This window comes from Orbicella franksi, chromosome 7, assembly GCF_964199315.1.
Source record: "Orbicella franksi chromosome 7, jaOrbFran1.1, whole genome shotgun sequence".
In the NCBI taxonomy this organism is placed as follows: Eukaryota; Metazoa; Cnidaria; class Anthozoa; order Scleractinia; family Merulinidae; genus Orbicella; species Orbicella franksi.
The window spans coordinates 7,847,433-7,865,200 of record NC_138151.1 but is presented as its reverse complement, the minus strand read 5'-3'; the positions used below and the strand labels follow the sequence as shown (position 1 = coordinate 7,865,200).

General features: G+C 41.2%; 2 protein-coding genes across 3 annotated transcripts in view; both read left to right on the top strand.

Annotated features, from left to right (window-relative positions):
* The window catches only part of LOC145493355 (uncharacterized), an 11,834-nt gene extending 6,025 nt beyond the window's left edge, over positions 1-5,809 (top strand). The window contains exons 3-4 of the mRNA XM_081472816.1: positions 1,020-1,113; positions 2,494-5,809. Coding sequence (XP_081328942.1) covers positions 1,020-1,113; positions 2,494-2,768 — 369 coding nt within the window. The 3' untranslated portion in view covers positions 2,769-5,809. The remainder of the gene's footprint in view (positions 1-1,019; positions 1,114-2,493) is intronic.
* Positions 5,810-6,398: 589 nt separating this feature from the next.
* On the top strand, positions 6,399-15,465 carry LOC145493306 (uncharacterized). 2 transcript variants are annotated; one of them, XM_081472747.1, is made up of 7 exons: positions 6,399-6,502; positions 8,210-8,968; positions 9,454-9,920; positions 10,494-10,926; positions 11,680-11,996; positions 13,432-13,552; positions 15,193-15,465. In XM_081472747.1, the coding sequence occupies exons 2-7, from the start codon at positions 8,251-8,253 to the stop codon at positions 15,459-15,461; spliced, it is 2,325 nt and encodes a 774-aa protein (XP_081328873.1). In that variant the 5' UTR covers positions 6,399-6,502; positions 8,210-8,250; the 3' UTR covers positions 15,462-15,465. The 2 variants fall into 2 exon arrangements, with proteins under 2 accessions (XP_081328873.1, XP_081328872.1); XM_081472746.1 differs by having other exon boundaries at positions 15,190-15,465.
* Positions 15,466-17,768: the final 2,303 nt, after the last annotated feature.

Below are 17,768 nucleotides of genomic sequence, written 5' to 3'. Positions count from 1 at the left end.
CCGGGGACATCATCTGTTCCGAGAAGCGAACAGTTTTCCGAGAGCGTAGCTCGAGAAAAACTGTGAGCTTTGAGGAACAATTAATGTTCAAGAACAAATATCCGAGCATATTTTCGGGCTAAATGGAGGCTATACAGTATTGTGTTTATTATCCTTTAAATGGTTTTCGCAACATGCGCGGTTTTGAAAATTGGGGAATATCACTCGGATATTCCCCAGTTTTAGCTGAGGACTATTCAGTTAGGTGACGCGTTTAGACCAATCGCGCGCGAGCGAAAATATGTGATGGATTATAACCTCGGATATTCTCAAGGTTCACTGCGTCATCACGTGACGTCTTAAGACCAATCACGAGCGAGTAAGATTTGACTTAGTACAGCAAGAATTAAATCCCTATGAAGGAGGCTCGTAGTCCTTTGTTTTGTTTTGTTTGGGTTTTTTTTTTGGTCTTACATAAGACTTTATTTCAAAGATAAAACATTCGATCCAATGAAAACGTTCGATGTTTGCCAAGTTGCACCAGAACGAGAACATATAGAATGGGGCGTCGGTATAAGTCATGCATATAAAATTGACTGTAAATCTCGGGCATGCTTCATTCTGACCCTAAATAGTTTGCTAAAACCACACAATGTTCATGTTCATGGTAGAAAGGTACTGTGTAACGCGTGAATGTTTGAAACCATTGTCCACCAACTTCTACTTTGGTAGTGCATCGTCTTTCTCCACATCTTTTCATTGAAAAGTGTCAATAGCACACTTGCACGATGTCGTCATTTGACTACAACTACCAGAATTCATTTCGTTTCTCCTTTGTTATTCAAATTTTTAGACCACACGGGGGTTTAAATGACAATTGCGCAAATTAGCATGAGAAAAAGAAATCGTAAAGGATTCTGGAGCTTGTAGTCAAATGACGCAATCATGCAAATCGCCTTTTAACATAGCTTTGCCTCCCGTGTCTCTTATTTCAGCTGCTATCTGTTCTTACTTTTTTGCTTTATATGTGAACTTTGAAGGAACCAGAACGCTCTCTACAAGAACCGGCACGTGAGGAGGAAACTATGGACAGCCAAGTTGATGGACACGACCCTTCAGAATCTGATATGCAAGGTATTTAGATTACGATTGAGCGTTTCTCTTAAGTCTACAAGAGATTAGTCGGAAATGATGACCGGTTCCTCCGTGAGACGTGCCTGCAGGGAATCGTGGTGGTTGTATTCATCGTCTTGACTGGATATTCGTTTTGATGAATACAATGATGAATACAATGATGATGAATTATCTGTTCATGCACTGCATGCGACGCACAGTGGCGTAATGCCTGTCTGAATTGCGTTGATCATCGTTAGGCGATAGGTTTGGGCAGGAGAAGATTCTCTTGTGATCTTGTATTCCTTCAATGTAATAGTTTTCATAACTGGAGATTTTATTCTAGATGTATTGAATTGGAATTATTGCCTCCGAAAATACCCCTTGGGGAAGTGGTAATAAAGTATGTATGTATGTAAGGTGAAGGATAAGAGAGGTGAAATACAGGTAATTCCATGTTAAGATATAGTATACAATTTACCACATGCGTTGCGTAGATCTTTTCGTGGAGGATGAAAGGCTGCTTGGACTTTCCCCATGCATCAAAACCTGCGTTACAATATTGGCTATTCCCCCCCCCCCCGCCCCCCCGCTCCCCACTTAGCACAAGGTCTGGATCCGCCACTGAGGTCTACATGGGAGATGGACTCTCTTACTTTTCATCCTCTCTTGGTGTGGGCTCGTGACAAGGTTGGGGCGGATCCAAGATTTTTCTTAGGACGGGGTGCACCATTAAGGAATGGCGTAACTGACTGGTGAGGTAAACAAAGTTTAAAAGCGAATACGAGCTAATATGAAGAAGGAGGCTTCATCTCAGGCGGGTGCACACCCCCTGCACCCTCCCTCTAGATCCGCCCCTGCAAGGCTGGTGGTCTCAAACCAAATGCTGGGAGGTAACCCGCTGGATGGACTAGCACCCTATCCAGGATAATACCGTTTTCCTAAGTCGCGTATTGCTACACTCTCGTTCCCAGAGGTCGCGATCCAGTCAGCAGAATAGATCGGGATCTCTGGGCGAATCGGAACGTGACCCAGCATTTCAGTACAGCGGTTTCTCTCTGCGCATATTTAGAAACCATAACTGAACTTGACGGCATGCGCACGGTCAAAATGTAACCGAGATTTTCTGCTTCAGGTTGTTGATTTCTTTTAGAGCGTCGAGCGAGCGCTGGCCGAAATCATGTGGGTGAGCACTGAATATGAGATTTTTCTTGCCGGAGTTATGCCCCTGAGCAGATGATTATGTTAGTCATCTGACTTCACTAAATATGATCCTAAGCATTAGAAAAAACGTATTCTATACGTAGATAAAACAAAAACAAATCGGCTAAAGAAAATGTATATTAAATGTATATTTTCAAATTTGATAGATTTAGATGCAATAATCATTTGTATTTGCAGTTTCCAGTGAAGACCTTGACGTCACCTCGCCGAGCAGTAGTTCCTCAGTTAAGCTCATGACATACTTACGCTATGGAGTAATCTCGTACGCAAGTAACGATGTGCTGACCTGGGACGGCAGCTGGAAGCCTCCGGCGAGTGAAGAGGAAAAGCTGAAACAAAAGTGGAAGTCACATCGTCTTAAAAAGTTAACGTTTTTCGTTGATGGAACCGGGAAAATTAAGAAAGTTGAAGTGAGAACACCCACCGTAAGGGATTATTGTTCGATTTCTTAAGGTGGTGACAACGATAAGGGTGACGGATGGTAAAAATCGACACTCGCCGAGACGCCGACATCCTTGTTTGAAAATCAGTGACCCCGGAGGTGCTACTCTAAAAAGTGGAGGCTCCACCCCGAGGTTCACCTCCTTGCCCTTTTGCATACCATTTTGACACAAAAGATACCCCTTTTGTATACCCCTTTTGTACACCTCTTTCACAGACCTTCTTTAGAACACTGCATCGCTTTTCTAAACCCTTGGAATGAGGTTAGGAAAAACATTATGGGAGAACAGTAAGCATTACCAGAAGAGATGCTGACCAGAAAAGAAGTATTATTTGTTCAGTTCATGTTGTGGCGGGAGTCAAGATATTCCGATTTTCTTACCCTTTCATATACCTCAGCTTGTGAAATCACTACCCTTCAATATAACTGAAGCCTGAAGTACCCCTTTCCTGCGAAGCCTCCACATTTTGGCCATGATAGGAGTACCCCCTGGGTCCGTGACTGCCGAGACTTTAGACATTTCAGATTGGGAGACGAATGAAACACAGAAAAATGATTTTTCGTGACTCTTCTTAAATGCTTCCGAAATTTCGAATCGAAACAAAAGTTTCCAAGAGAAAGTTTCCAAGATATTCAAGGTACCATTCGCTGCCCTTCAGTATAATTACTGACTTTGATATTAACACTCTTTCTTACTTGAAGCTATAATAATGGCATTTTAAAAAATGCCCAATCATAGATAAACAAGATACAATCATTTTCTTGAGGTTACAAATTACCATAGCAACGGTTTTTTCTGTTAGAAACACTACACTAGGACTTTTGATGCAAAAGCTAGTTCGGAAAACCCCATTTTGTTAAAACGAATTTATTAAACTCGGTAAAAAGTTGTAATATTCCCATGCATCCTATTTCAATTCTAAAAAGTTAGAGGGGTCAGTGGAACCAAGCTCAATGTTTGGAGCTATATGTTCGTAAGGTTCATTAAGGGCGCTGTGGCGTGTTACACTGTTGCTATGGTAACCTCTTTGCAAAAAGATTATAGTGATAGTAATTCATAAAAGAAGAAGTGCAGAAATATGCTGGAAACCCAAGTAAATTTCCGTAGTCTCCATGGGTCACTCGTATATAATTGTACCCATTAATATACATCATTGTCCTTGGTCACGAGGACAACAGATACTGTAGATAGTTAACGTTGGTTAGTTGGGGATTAGTGCGGAGAAACGGCTGGAAAAAAATTTAGTGTTGAGTTCGCATTTACACAGTAGGCCTCGATCTCTCTCCTTTTTCCGTTCGCAGTTTTTCTCGCACTCCACCCCAACTAATTGAACTCTTAGCTGGAGTGGATACTAACCGAAGCAGTTTAGTCTTTCTTGCGGAGAGACTCGAGATTATTTTATCCGAGAGGTCATTCGGCGTTGAAACGGTTACGTAATCGTCATTCAGTAGAAGCATCGCATCGTATACTTAGCTGATTGAGATGATATACTCCTAGTTCGAATATGAATGTGACTTATGTTATATGATTTATAGCTACGTCTGCAATTGGTTAATTATCGATCGTTCCAAACCTGTCAACCCCGGCAGTCCTGTTACAGAGCAGGGTAGAAAGTGTCATGAAGTTATTGTGCGATCATTACTACTAAGGGAGGCGGACAGCCTGGAATCTAGGGTTGCTGGAACCTACGAACTCTTAGTCTGCAGTGTAAGAAATGATAAAGTAAAGCAATAAAATGAGAACAAAATAATAATTAGTTCGGATAGTGTGATCGTCCGGGTGAGTGTAGTTCTGAAAAGAACTGTTGTTGGTAACTGACGTTTCGACAACCTGAGTGGAAGTCATCTTCAGAGTCAAGTGAATGGTGTTTGTCAGTCGATGATGTAATAAGTCTGGTCCGTTGAACGTGATTGGTCAGTATAGCCATGATGGTATTGGCTGAAAGACTCGTGTAAAGTTTGTCATCAGTCATTGGTGGGTTTCGATCCGTCTATTGCTAGTCTAATAGGTCGGTTTTTGGTCCGTGTATTGTTAAGTCGGTCTGTTAGAAGTCCGTTTGTCGGTTTCGTTTCTGTCATGGATAAGTCGTTTGTAAGGCGCCGGTAGTTGTTGACATCTGTAAAGAGGCTTTTTGTTCTAGGTTAGTGTACCAACTTTCCAGAGTCAGTCGTTGAAAATAGTTTGCATTGTAGGTTTAGCACTGAGCAGAGTCCCAGTCAATGCTGTGGTTTGTCAATTGATGATGTACAGCAATGTGATTGTTGGCATCACCATCTCTCGTGGCTCGTTTGTGTTCAGTCGGTCACGTGTTAAGGTTTCTGCCAGTCTCACCAATGTAGGAAGCCTGGCAGTCGGAGCATTTGATCTTGTAAACTGCTCCCTGTCTGTCGTTAGGTTCGTCTCTGTCTTTCACGTTGGTCAGTAAGTGTCGTAACGTAGTTGTAGGTTTGTGGGCTACACGAATGTTGTAGGGCTGTAGGATCCGTGAGATGGTCTCAGAAGTGCCCTTAATGTCAGCTTCAGTAGGTCGGTAAATGTTTCGGACGGCTTAAGCTGTCCGATGGTGTTTCGTCACGTAAGCTGTACGTGACGAAAACAGATACCTTGAACGTGTTTTTCACAAAAACAACTTCAACGCTGACTTTATTAGACGAAACATTTACCGACCTACTGAAGCTGACGCTACGAACCGGAACCCTACACCTGTTACTACAGTGACTATACCTTACATTAAGGGCACATTAAGGGCACACCATGGCTATACTGACCAATCACGTTCAACGGACCAGACTTATTACATCATCGACTGACAAACACCATTTACTTGACTCTGAGGATGACTTCCGCTCAGGTTGTCGAAACGTCAGTCACCAACAACAGTTCTTTTCAGAACTACACTCACCCGGACGATCACACTATACGAACTACTGATACTCCTGGGTTCAAACCATTAGCAGTAATAAAGTAATAATTCGCAGCTACATTTAGCCTAAAACTGGATGAAAATTAAAAGTAGCATCAAAACTAAATAAAACGAAAACTTGATGGGAAAATAGTTTGAAATATATATAGGGGGTGTTCGGGATAGGAGATATCTAGTTAAAATTTACAGGGACACAGGATATTTTTGGGAAAATCATTGGGCTATAAGATATACAGATAAAGTGGGATATCGAGTAGGAAACTTGTTTATCTTTACAAGTGGAATTAACGGGATACGGGATATATGTAGGGCAAAAAAAAAAAAATTGATGCCGGGATACTCAGACACTCCCCCACCCCAAACAGGGCCTCAATAGAATACTACCCTGAACGTGCGCGGACTAACACCCATATTTGTCTCAGACTGCTTTGTCTCTTCATTCAGAAGGCGAAGAAATTGTTGGTCTGTTGAGACTACAATTCCAAACTCTCTCGCATCTCGAGCTCCTTACCATTTCACAGCTCTTATCAAAACTGCATTTGAACTCGCCTTTAGCGCTACAGTAAACGCAGCAAGTATGCATGTACTTAGGAATAGCAAGAATTTACAAGGATTGGCTACGAGGTTGTCACTATAGTTCCCACAATTTCACGCCATAATTTATAAGCAAATAACTTAAAAGGTCACGTGACATTTGGATTCTCGAAAGCCTCCGACGTATCGGTAGCCTCGACAGATAAGACTTCAAACTCTTTATACGCAAAACCCGAACAAAGGAAGGCTGATTTGTTTTCAAATGGGAACTTGTGATTTCAAAATCGTGAGTATCTCCGATCGTGAATCGATTCTTAATTTGTAAAGCGCTTGTTGGGCCGTCTTGGTGATTTTGCAATTGCTCGAAGTCTTAAATGAATCGCTACGCTGTAATTTTAAAAACACTAGTTCATCATGATCAGTTTTATTCGTTCCAGTTTAAGCTGTTGTTTGTAGAGGTTTTCTATTTCCATATATGTTCGAAAGTAAATTCAAAAGTATGCAAAACATACATTTGGTGGCACAATGTTAGCCAAGATGCTAAAGGAGAGGAGCAAAGACATTGTTTATTTTTTATATGGTATCAACTCGCTGATGCAACCCAGTCAGTTCAGTTCAATTTACTTCATAATAAACGATTTGCATTTTTGACTGCTAACACAGTCTTTCATGTCTGGTACATCCGTTCATCTGAGGTAACTTCTTTTCGTCTGTAGCTGATATGAAATGAGACTAAATTTTGCATTTAAATCAACAGTCTGTATGCAAATCAACAGTCTGCATATTCAAGGCGAACATTATATCATACCAGGCACACAAAAGATGAACAGAAATGTCAAAATATGATTACTGAATTTTAAAAGTTTTCAAGAAGCTCTCCTGATGCTTGATAGAGCAAATGGGAAGCAGAAAACACGGCTAAATTGACATTTAAACAGGATATCAATCTGATCTCAAAACGACTGCATCGCTCGCTTGCTCTGATTTCCGGGAAACTGAACAGTCATTGACTATTCTTAGAACTGACGGATTTTTTTAACGTTATTAGTTCAATCCTTACTTTGCAGTTGAATTACTATAACTTGGATATCTCTGGATAATAGATTTAAAGCTATAATAAGGGTCTTTGTCAATCGGGAGTTCATTCACGCTGTCAAGCAGGGGATGTCACGCGATGCGTAGTGCCAGAATTACTAAAGTCACGGTGTTAAACGCTTCTCATTTAGGCATGGACAATTATTTTTTTGACGGGTGGGGGGGGGGGGGGGGAAGGGGGGTTGGGCAATTTTCTGGGACATGAATTTTTTTTCCCACCTTCAACTGGATAGTAGAAAGCACTTGCTCGATTTATTTTTCCCCATAGCTCCCCTTGCAAGACTTTTTTTCAGCAGTATTTGCAGTGCAGGAATCATTTTTGGAATTGCCCCGAACTCTCCCACCCCCCCCCCCCCCCACTCCTTAAAAATAATGATCCGTCCCGGTGGCTCAAAACAGTTCCCAGCCCCTCGATTTTGATGGGTCATTGTAACCATTCTTTATCACTTGATGTTACAATCATAGGTGAACACGTTGTTACCATTTTCGTGACACAGTAGGTTACCATAGCAACCGTATGACCTGCTTAAATCACCATTGATTACAGCTTTAGGGAGTTGTTATTCAGAAACGGCACAGTGAAAAGCTCTTATATTATCAAATTTTGAAAAGCATGATAAGACGCAACTTTTGACAAAGTTTAAAAAAATTCTGTACTTAGGGTTTACAGTCCTCTTAAATTTTCAAAAATTTAAGGTGGCGTCTTTTGAATTAGAAGCCCCAAAGCTGTAATTAATGGTGTTTTTAGCAGGTCATAGTGTTGCTATGGTAACCTATTCTGTCACAAATTTATAACAACGTGTTCAACAATGGTTGGACAGTTTTTGGTACCATGATTGTAGCATCAAGTGATAAAGAATTTCTTGAATCACTTGTTTTCTAATTTTTCCTTTTTTAGGATTAAGATCGTTGTATGACGTGTGATCAAGTATTGGGACAATGGCTTCCGTCACAGACGCAGACGAAGCCTTGCGTTCAACGAACGGGAAACAAAATTTCCAACGACTTACAAGACTTCTGATGTCTGGAGGCGTCAGGCTTCTAAAAGAAAAGTTTGATTCTTTGCACATGCCCGCTGATCTTCCATTAAAGCTTAGTGATCCTGCTATAAAAACCAAGCTGAGACGAGCAAAGCTCTCCTCACCAGAATGGAAATGCCTCTACCCCTCCCCTGGTACGTTTGGCAAGTCCGCCGATTTCGATATCACTTTAATGTTTAGACTATTCAGAACAATATGCAACTTAACAAAGCCTGCCACGGGATGGGATAATCTTCCAAACAGCACAGACCACAGTCTTGAAGCTGATTTAGCGCGGATAAAATACTACCGCAATTCCGTTTACGGGCACAACAGCAAAATGGAAATAATGGAATCTGAGTTCTGTAATCTTTGGAAGGAAATCAGTGAGGCTCTTTCACGAATTGCTGGATCTATTAGTCAGGCAAAGAGAGATGAGTGGAATAAGTCCATTGATAAACTGCTTAGTGATCCTCTAACGTCAGAAGCACAGAGATACATAGACGAACTTAACTTATGGTACAAGAACGACATGGAAGTCAAAGATTCAGTGGAACAAGTACGAAATGAACTGCGACAAGTTAACCTGGAAGTCAGAGATCAGAACAATATTATCCAACAGCTCAACCAAAAACTAGGTAACCTTCCAAAATATTTAAAAATCTAAAGCATTTTAAAAATCGAGATCGACTGAATTCCTTAAGCTTGGCTTAATATATCCGGATAATAATATGATCACAATTGAAAGTTAAGAGTTAGTACTGTTTCAAGTAGCTTAGGCTGTGTACAGTCAGTCTCTCTTTTGGTTTAAAATCCGTTGGGAAGAACGCAAACGCTGAGAGAACGAGCACAACTTTCGAGGAGCGAGGGGCGAAACATGGGCTACTTTCGACTTACGAGCTTGCCACTCGAAAATCGTGCCTTTGCGTTCTTCTTCTTTTCGAGCAAAAGAGTCGGAGTGCTCGCAGTCTACGCGTAGTTCGAACGGAAACTTTACTGGGCCACCGCGCTTATTGAATCACACGATTACAGTTCAATACAGCATTCTTTCTTCTCAAGGTCATCAAGGATCGTTTAGAATTTATAAATTTCACTGAGTATCATTTTTTTTTTTCACTTACAGACTCTCTTCTTATTCACATCACGGTGGAGAGCTTCTCGCAAGGTGGAAATGCCATTAACCCGAGCACGGTGATCACATTCCCCAGTAGCCAGGAGCAACCACTATCCAGTTCTCCTCATCAAGGAAACCGCCGGGACCCTCCAACAGAGATTAGCTTTTGGCAAGTTGTTGTGTCATTTAAGGAATCCTTCAACTTGTTTCTAGAATACTTGAGAGTTAAGCTCGAAGTCGGTGTTGCAAACTACAACTTAGGAAGTTTGTTGATAACTGTGACATGCAGCTCACTGCAAATCCTTGAAGGTCTGTGGAAAGATTACAGTAGCGGCCATCTCAATGAAGTAGCGGAAGAAAGACTTGTGACAGCTCAAGTCCTGCAGAAGCTCGGCCTTGATAAAGTGAAACTGAAAACTACAATTACAGAAGATGAGTACAGAAAATGCAAAATGTTCTTTCTGGATAGAGAACAGGTAAGATTGAAAATCATCGAGGTTGTTTTAGATGTCTGTTGAATTTGTGTTGATGTTTACAAAACTTTCAGAGTTGATTCCTCCCTTACAGTACAGCCCTGTAATGCGTGCTTGAGTATCGTTGTTGTTGTTGTTGTTGGTGTTGCTTTTTTTAACCAGGCGACCTGGCCCCAAGCCAGTTCTCAATGATGCAACGGCTGATGTCCGGGTCAGACTTCTTTAAGATTTTACTTCTTCATTTGCCACATGCAGTCAATGATGAATGATCTAACTGTAATTTTCCGAATAGATTTTGTTGATTTGATGCGAGTTTCTTGTATTATTGTGTCATTGTTAAACTTACATTTATCCTGTTTACATGGTATAAACATTTGCAAGACAAAGTTGAGAAAAGCAAAGGTATCATACGTCACTTACCTTTATTAGGAGGACGACTACGTTAGCAAAGTTAGTGCAAGAAAAACTCAGATACCGTCTTACATTTGTTTGAAAACGGATTTAAGCGGAAAAGAGTGATCTGGTGAATGAAACGAAAAGTAGAGGTAGATTAACAACCACTTGCATTTCTGGCAGTTTGTGATGAAAGATGACAGAGAAACACTGGTGCCGAACGAAGAAAATGAAACATGCCTCCATCCCTACAGTTACCAAGAGGAACAGAAAAGTAAGGTCAGACGTCATGTAGAAGAACCTGTAGGCAGTGGCTTGGCGGACACAAAAGGGAAGACTATTTACCTTTTTAATTGCGATACCTTATGCAATTTAAGTGAAGTGGAATCACTACTGAAAGCCGTTGAAAATAAGATTCCATTCAAGATCTCGAAAATCGTGAAACATCCGTTTAGGGGTGGACAAATTACTGAAGAAGCTGAGAAAACAATTCCCAGTTTGAAAGACGTGGATTACGCTGTATTTGTTGTCCATGCACACGAAAGTTCTCTCTCGTTCAACGAAGACAGCGGCTACGGAAAGATCTATAGAGCTCTCAAGAAACAAAGTGGTTCAGGTAAGTTAGTCACGTTAGATCACGTAATAAGAAGTGTTGTTTTGTTCCTAGCAAACTCTGTTTAAAGAGAGTTTCTATTGGATTTGCGCAACAATTTCCCTCTTTACCATCCGACTGGAATGTAAAATAGATGAGACCTTTTGAAAAATCTATGTCAACCACAGTCTTTTGCGCACCTCAACTTCATCATCATCGTTAGTCCTGGCTCTCCTCTGGGAGAATAGGACCATACGTCAACTTTAGAGGCGGCCATTCCTGGTATAACCGTAATTCGTAATTTTGTTCTGAGGTAATGAATATGCCATTATCCTCTCCATCTCAACTCAATCAAAGTCTGTTACCTAGTTTCCACTTGCAGATTAGTTCTTCCAGAATCCGAACAGCTTTTGCTTTTTGGTGCAGACTGTTACTTTCTCTGTATAATGGATAAGTTTCTCAGACGAGGTCGTCGATGCCGGGTTGAAAAAGTGAGACTGAAGATCGGAGAAACTCCACGCGATTGTCTCAAAACAACAAGACAATGCCAGCTATGATGATGATTAATAGAACAAAGAAACTCCAATGTTAAAGGGACAAGAATGTTCTTTGGAAAATTTGATATTCGGGGAGATGTTTTCTTGCAGGACACAGCGCGTGACCCTGGGCTAGCAGATATAGCACCATTTTGCCTGGCTCGGGTAGGCAATCACAGTGCAAGATTTGGTTCATCTTCTCACATCAAATTGTTATTGTTTTGTTATTGTTTTTTTAAAGATGAGAACGTACTGATTGTCATTGCTGGGGACAACAAGTACAAAGACAAAGAAGAAGAAGAGCAGCATTTCCTCTCCCGCTGGGCAAGGGAATCGGCCACATGTCGTCAATTTCGTTCAGAACTCAAAGATGGAAGGAGAAGCTTCATCTTTTCTTGGAATAAGAAACACAGACCAGTACACGAGGATGCGCTGCTGCATTTCTTTGATCCAAGCAAAAAAGGACGGAAGTTCAAATATCAACCAAAACCAGAACCGGTAGCCAGTTCTGAGGAACCTGGCATGACTCTTCCATCAGCCATAGATATCCAAAAAGAGGTACGATAACGTTTATTACTGACAGGAAACTCTTCTCGAAAGTAAACGTTCATTCAGCGTCATATCCACCCTTATTATAGGAAGGAGAAAATTACTTCAACGTCATTGGCTGAGAGCAATTAAGGATTACACTATTACTCGTAATATTTGAAATTTCTTTCAAACTGCACTTATCTAACGGCTGGTGAAATTTTGAGACAACTTTCAAATTTCACACGTAGTGTAAATCCTAAATTCCACTTGCATTCATTACATTTAAGAAATAGAAAACATGTACCGTGTTTCTATTTAAACAATAGAGTGTTTATGTCTCGGAACTATCGGCTGATAGTTGCCCCGCGGAAATTTGATGTTCTTAAAACAAATATGCTAGTTTTAAGAACATCAAATTTCCAAGGGGCAACTATCAGACCAATAGTTCCGAGACATAAACACTCTATCGTCTTTATTGTTCACCACTAAATTTTCTTCCGTGCGCCAGTGCAAAAATCATATGGAATTTTTCAACTTTTTTAGATGAAAGCCGTGAAAGCCAAATGTAAAATTTGAAAAAGAAAACAATTTCAATTGTTTACCTTCTATAAGCCCGCTTGTTCACAGAAATATTTTCACGGACAAGTACTATCCATCCGGGTATTTTCCTCGGACGGGCACTATGGGCTGATAGTGTCTCTCCGCGGATGAACACTATCGCGTCACGTGATCAATTTAAACCGTGTGTTTATCCAACACCCAAATATGGTCAAATTAGAACAGAATCCAGGTTATTCCGCGCGCCCTGCAGTCGTCATCTGACCATATTTGGGTATTTGTACTGCGCGCGCCGTCGTCAAGTGACGTTCCCGTTTTCTAGCTAAATCAGTCTATTTACAAGACGTGGAGGAGTTGAGTTCGAGACCACGGAACTCAAATCCATCCTGTGACAGGGAGGAGGACTTGAACCTGGGACCTCCAGATTACTAGTCCAAGCCTAACCACTAGGCCTTGCCATGCCGCCTCCTTTTATCGGCGGAGCCGCACTTCAAAACTGACGCAAGATAAATATGACCAAGTACTGGGTTTCGATTGGATCGCGGGCTCAAGCGAGCTTAACTTGCTGGAATCAGGGCCACGTTGTTCGGAAGCCGGTTAACGCTAACCCGGGATTAAAAGTTAAACGAAGTATAACTTTTTCTCGTTCAAAAATGTTTTTCATTGCTTATGTTTTGTCTAGTTTGAGGTTATTAAAACTCAAAAGAGAAGGCCAAACAATACAAACATAAAACCTCACCGCAAAGTTACAAACTTCAAATCAAACGACTCGCTTGACCTGGGTTAGCTTAATTGGGCTTTGAAAAACCCGGCTCCGGAGCTCCGCTTTTAGGCTTGGCTAGATCTATATTTTATAATGAGTTATTACTTTATTGCTGTTATTTTTTGTATGTAAACTTTGAAGAAATCAAAACGTTCTCTGCAAGCATTGGAAAGTCTGGAGGGTCAGAAGGAAACTATGGGTAGTTATGGAAATAAAGGAAAAGAAGAATTTGCACCTGAGATTAAAGCATCTAAACCCCGAGGTATGCAGTAGCCTATAAGTTTTTAGATTAGACTCCAGTTCTAGGGATGCAAACTGGAACCATGGTTTGTGGCCCGTTGTGTTGTGTTCCTGGTCAAGAAGCTTTACGTTTACAGTGCACTTTTCCGCCCAAGAGAGTAAACGTGTACCGCCGAATTGTCTATAGGTAACCTGACAAAGAAAAACCCCGAAGGGTAACTTGCGATGGATACCTGGTGTTCAACCTCTATCTAGCGAAATTAGCCATACTCCTTGTCACCGCATGCGGAAACCATTGCTCGGCGCCGGTATCGATGACAAAGCCATTTCAAGTTAAGGTTTCAATCTCTAGGAATGGAATGGAATTTATCTTCAGCTCCACCTTCACCTTAGTACAGTGGAACTTCGATTTAACGACGTCGCCGGGGACCGGCCAAATTTGTTCGTTAAATCGAGGGTTCGTTATATCGAAAACCTCGATATAACGAATTTGAGGGGAAACAACCAAAATGTTCGTTATATCGAGGTCATAGTTAATGATTGATTTGTAACACAGGTGACTTCTGTCACGCAATTTAATGCAGTTTTCGTCTCCCAAAAGTGCCGCGCATGGTGGCTTTCAATATCAATTATTTCCACTTTTAAGCAGACGCGCAGCTTTTGTTTACAAAAGAACGAAACTTTCGGAGTAGTGATTTAAAAATGTTGCAACATAGAGGTTATGCCATAAGGATTACAAGGATTTGTTGACTGTTGCTGTTCAGCGTTCATCTTCTGTCGCGTGTCATTGTAATACGCTATATCGAGGTAGATTTTATGTTTGGGCTTCCGGATTATGTTCGTTATATCGAAGAATTCGTTATATCGAGGTTTGTTATATCGAAGTTCTATTCCATACATTTTACTGTAATTTTGGCCGGGACATAGAATATCGTTCGTTATATCGCGGACTTCGTTAAATAGAGGTTCGTTAAATCGAGGTTCCACTGTAATTACCTTTCCCCTCAACGACTTATTGTCTTTTGACACCTTTGCTCTTCCGTGTAGCGTAGGGCATCTACATTTCTCCTCCACTGGTCCGGATCACGAGATTGGTGTTCAATCTTGTTCCGCTGTGATCCAATCCGCCAAGTCTCCTTCGGCTCTCCTCTTCCAATTATTTTAGGGACTTCCTGGCTTTCTCTTTCCTTGCGAGTTATAAAAGGAGCTCTTCTAATTGTACTCTTGCACGGAATGTGATCTATTCATTTTCACATTTTCCTTTTGATGTAGATAAGACTCCTCTCTTCGTATGTTGTTCCCAAGAGATCTTCATTGCTGATAGCATTTGACCATTTACCCGTAGGATGCAGCATAGCCATCTGTTTACAAAGTTTGAACCTTTTTTTGCGATAATTTTTGCCACTTTCCAAGTTTTGGCTCCATAAACCAAGATGGAAAACCTTACGTATTCTATTTCCTTTGGCGTATCTAATTCTGCTTTTCATACTTGAATTTTCACAAGAATTAATGTCAATTTTTAGTTCGTAAAGCTCAACGAGCTGGACACCTGAATTTGTCATGAAATTGTACCATTTATAGGCACTTACAAATCTTTGGAGGACTACAAATTGAACTCAAAAGAATGTGATTACCGTATTCTAATAAAGTTCATTTTAGAAGGTTCCAGTGGGGGCTCCCAAACCAGCTGTACATGTGAGACAGTAATACTGGACACATACCTGCGCCATGGAAAAATCTCGTTTGCAAAGAAGGACATAGTGAAATGGGACGGTAGATGGCAGCCTCCTAAGAAAGACAAACGTAAGCTGGAAGAAGAGTGGAGGTCAGTACGAATCGCGAAGTTGACGATGTCTGTTGATCAAAATGGCAAACTTAAAAAGATCGCTGTGATACCGCTGACTGTATGGGATTACTGCTCGATTTCCTAACGCCTCTTTCTTTGCGTAAGAAGCATGCTAACTCCTTAGATCAGTCTCCGTAGGTTACACCTAGATGTTAGAGAATCATATGTATCGATAAGTATTACCTTCCGTTCGCTAGCCATTAGAACAGCAGCGGCTAGACTCAATACTCGTAAGCAGCTTAGCCCTTTTTGCTGAATAGGCTTGTTTTGCCGGAATTGCTCAGAAGTCACTGATCACTTTTTGCTTGGGTGTATTAATCAGTATAACATATAGAGGCACTCTGTCCACCTCTGAGAACAAGAACATTTTGACAGGGGTGCTCATGGTACCTTTTAGGGGTTGAAAACTGTGTTGGTACAAATCAGAGGCCCACATTTTAAACGTTTTCAAAGTAAGTTACATTTAAACAGGAGTATAATGTGACATGCAACACTGTTTTATCTTTCATAAATAAAATATTTTTAAATCAGTCTAGTATACCTAGACTTAAGACACGTCCCTAGTCTGCGTAGCAAGTGTTCCCGTTCAAAGAACTTTTTCCACATTCTGGCCGCGCGCGAGCTGAAGCGAGAGCAAAAAATTCGACGAAGCAGAAAGGGTCAGAAGTGGTGAGGCGCGGACAGAATGCGGAAAAGGCTCTTCGACCGGGAACGCTTGCTACGCAGGGTAACACGACTGGAGTTATGAAAACGATCTTAATTAATGGAAAGTTCGTACCTTTCCACCACGTGAGCTACAGAACTTGATAAGTTACGACTCCAAAAGGCTCTAAAAACACTCCAAACGATGAAAGAAAAGGTGGAAGCTTAAGGATGCAAAAAGAAATGTAAAAAGGTCGAGGAAAAAAAATTACTTCCTCGTCTACTTTAGAGTGAGATATTCTTTAACCTTAGAGTGAAATATTTATTAACACTGTTTTCATAAATCCTGACATTTACAATGACCAAACAATTGAATAACTAGATCCACTTTCTTCGTCAATATACACTTTTTTGCTGTTAACGTTAATTGTCTACGTGTCTAGTGACTGAGAGCTGGGTACTCATCCACCCTCATTGTGCCATGGAATCCATACGGCTTTGGGGTTAATTTACCGACCCACCATCGTGCTTTGAACAACGGTATTTTACCCACAAACTACTGCCTTGTGTGTAGGACACATTGCTTAAACAGGACAGGACTGAAACGTCCAATGAGTTGTTTCCTGTTAAGACAGGTACCAATTGCACGTGTTAAGTATTGATTCTGTGACTCACTCATGCCTTAGATCGAAAAATTGATACGAATTGTGACTACCTGCTTTCGATCTTCGGTCCAGTCCTGTAGTCTTGCCCCAGTGCCAACTCGTTTTTCCGTTTGAGTGATAATCACGAGGCGACATGATTGCTTTTACGTCATCAATGAATTAATCTTCTTCTACCATGATTTTGCGTCCAACTTTTTAACTCAACATGCAGAATCCCCAAAAATGAAGGCTGACTTTCACTGGAGACGGAGTTCTTTTGTTATTAGAAGCGCCAAGGGACGTTTTCCGAAGGAGCTTAGCGGGAATGCTCGTGAACCTTCGAAAAATTGTCGGTTAGGGGAGTAGCGGAGTGTAAAATTGTTTAGGTCAGGTGATTTTCCGTGAGTTAACATGAGATTGAGCCTCTCCTGAAGCCCTTTGGAAATATAGCGCGCGAGCAGCCTAAGAAATGTATATGTCAGAAATGACTTTTGCTGCGCACGCGGAACTCGGAAATATTTAATTTGTCTCCGTTGTGCATTTGTCGCAGCGAGGTGTGGTGGTGTTATGGTTAGCGCGTTGGGGCGCAGTCCTTATCCGCATCTTGTGTTCTTATGGTGCGTTTTTGTGATGATCTGAATCAAGATCAAGTGGGCCACCGAAGATAACTCTTGTCATGGTGCCTCAAAGGAACCAATGAATCCACTCTGGGATATTCATTGGTTCTCTTGATGTACCTTGATGCGTTTGATCTTAATTGGACTGTTAGTCTTGATCCAGACTATTCAAAAGGAAAGAGAAGACACTCAACAGTGCCTCTCGCGGCTACACCAGTAAACTACAAGGCTAACCTAACGACATACCGGTCTGTTAACCGGAAATGAACCAGAATCTTAGTCAGAAGGAGAAGGTCACGGTGTGGTAAGTATGAAAAAGAGATGTCGTGGTGACCACCGCAGTTGTTCTACAATTTAAGGAATTGCCAGTTAATGATAAAGATTTCTGGGCATCAAAGCTGAAGCCCCGAAATCTTGCAAGTCCATAAATTTCAATGCAACTGCGAGGGTCACATCTTCATTTTACTTGTATTTCCACAGTTCATATCA

What these genes read in the sequence shown, in the direction of transcription:
- LOC145493306 (XM_081472746.1), top strand. Translation starts at nt 8,251, where the DNA reads ATGGCTTCCGTCACAGACGCAGACGAAGCCTTGCGTTCAACGAACGGG. An exon ending in ACAGCTCAACCAAAAACTAG is followed by an intron (nt 8,969 to 9,453) that starts GTAACCTTCCAA and finishes TTTCACTTACAG; the next exon opens with ACTCTCTTCTTATTCACATC. An exon ending in CAAGAAACAAAGTGGTTCAG is followed by an intron (nt 10,927 to 11,679) that starts GTAAGTTAGTCA and finishes GTTTTTTTAAAG; the next exon opens with ATGAGAACGTACTGATTGTC.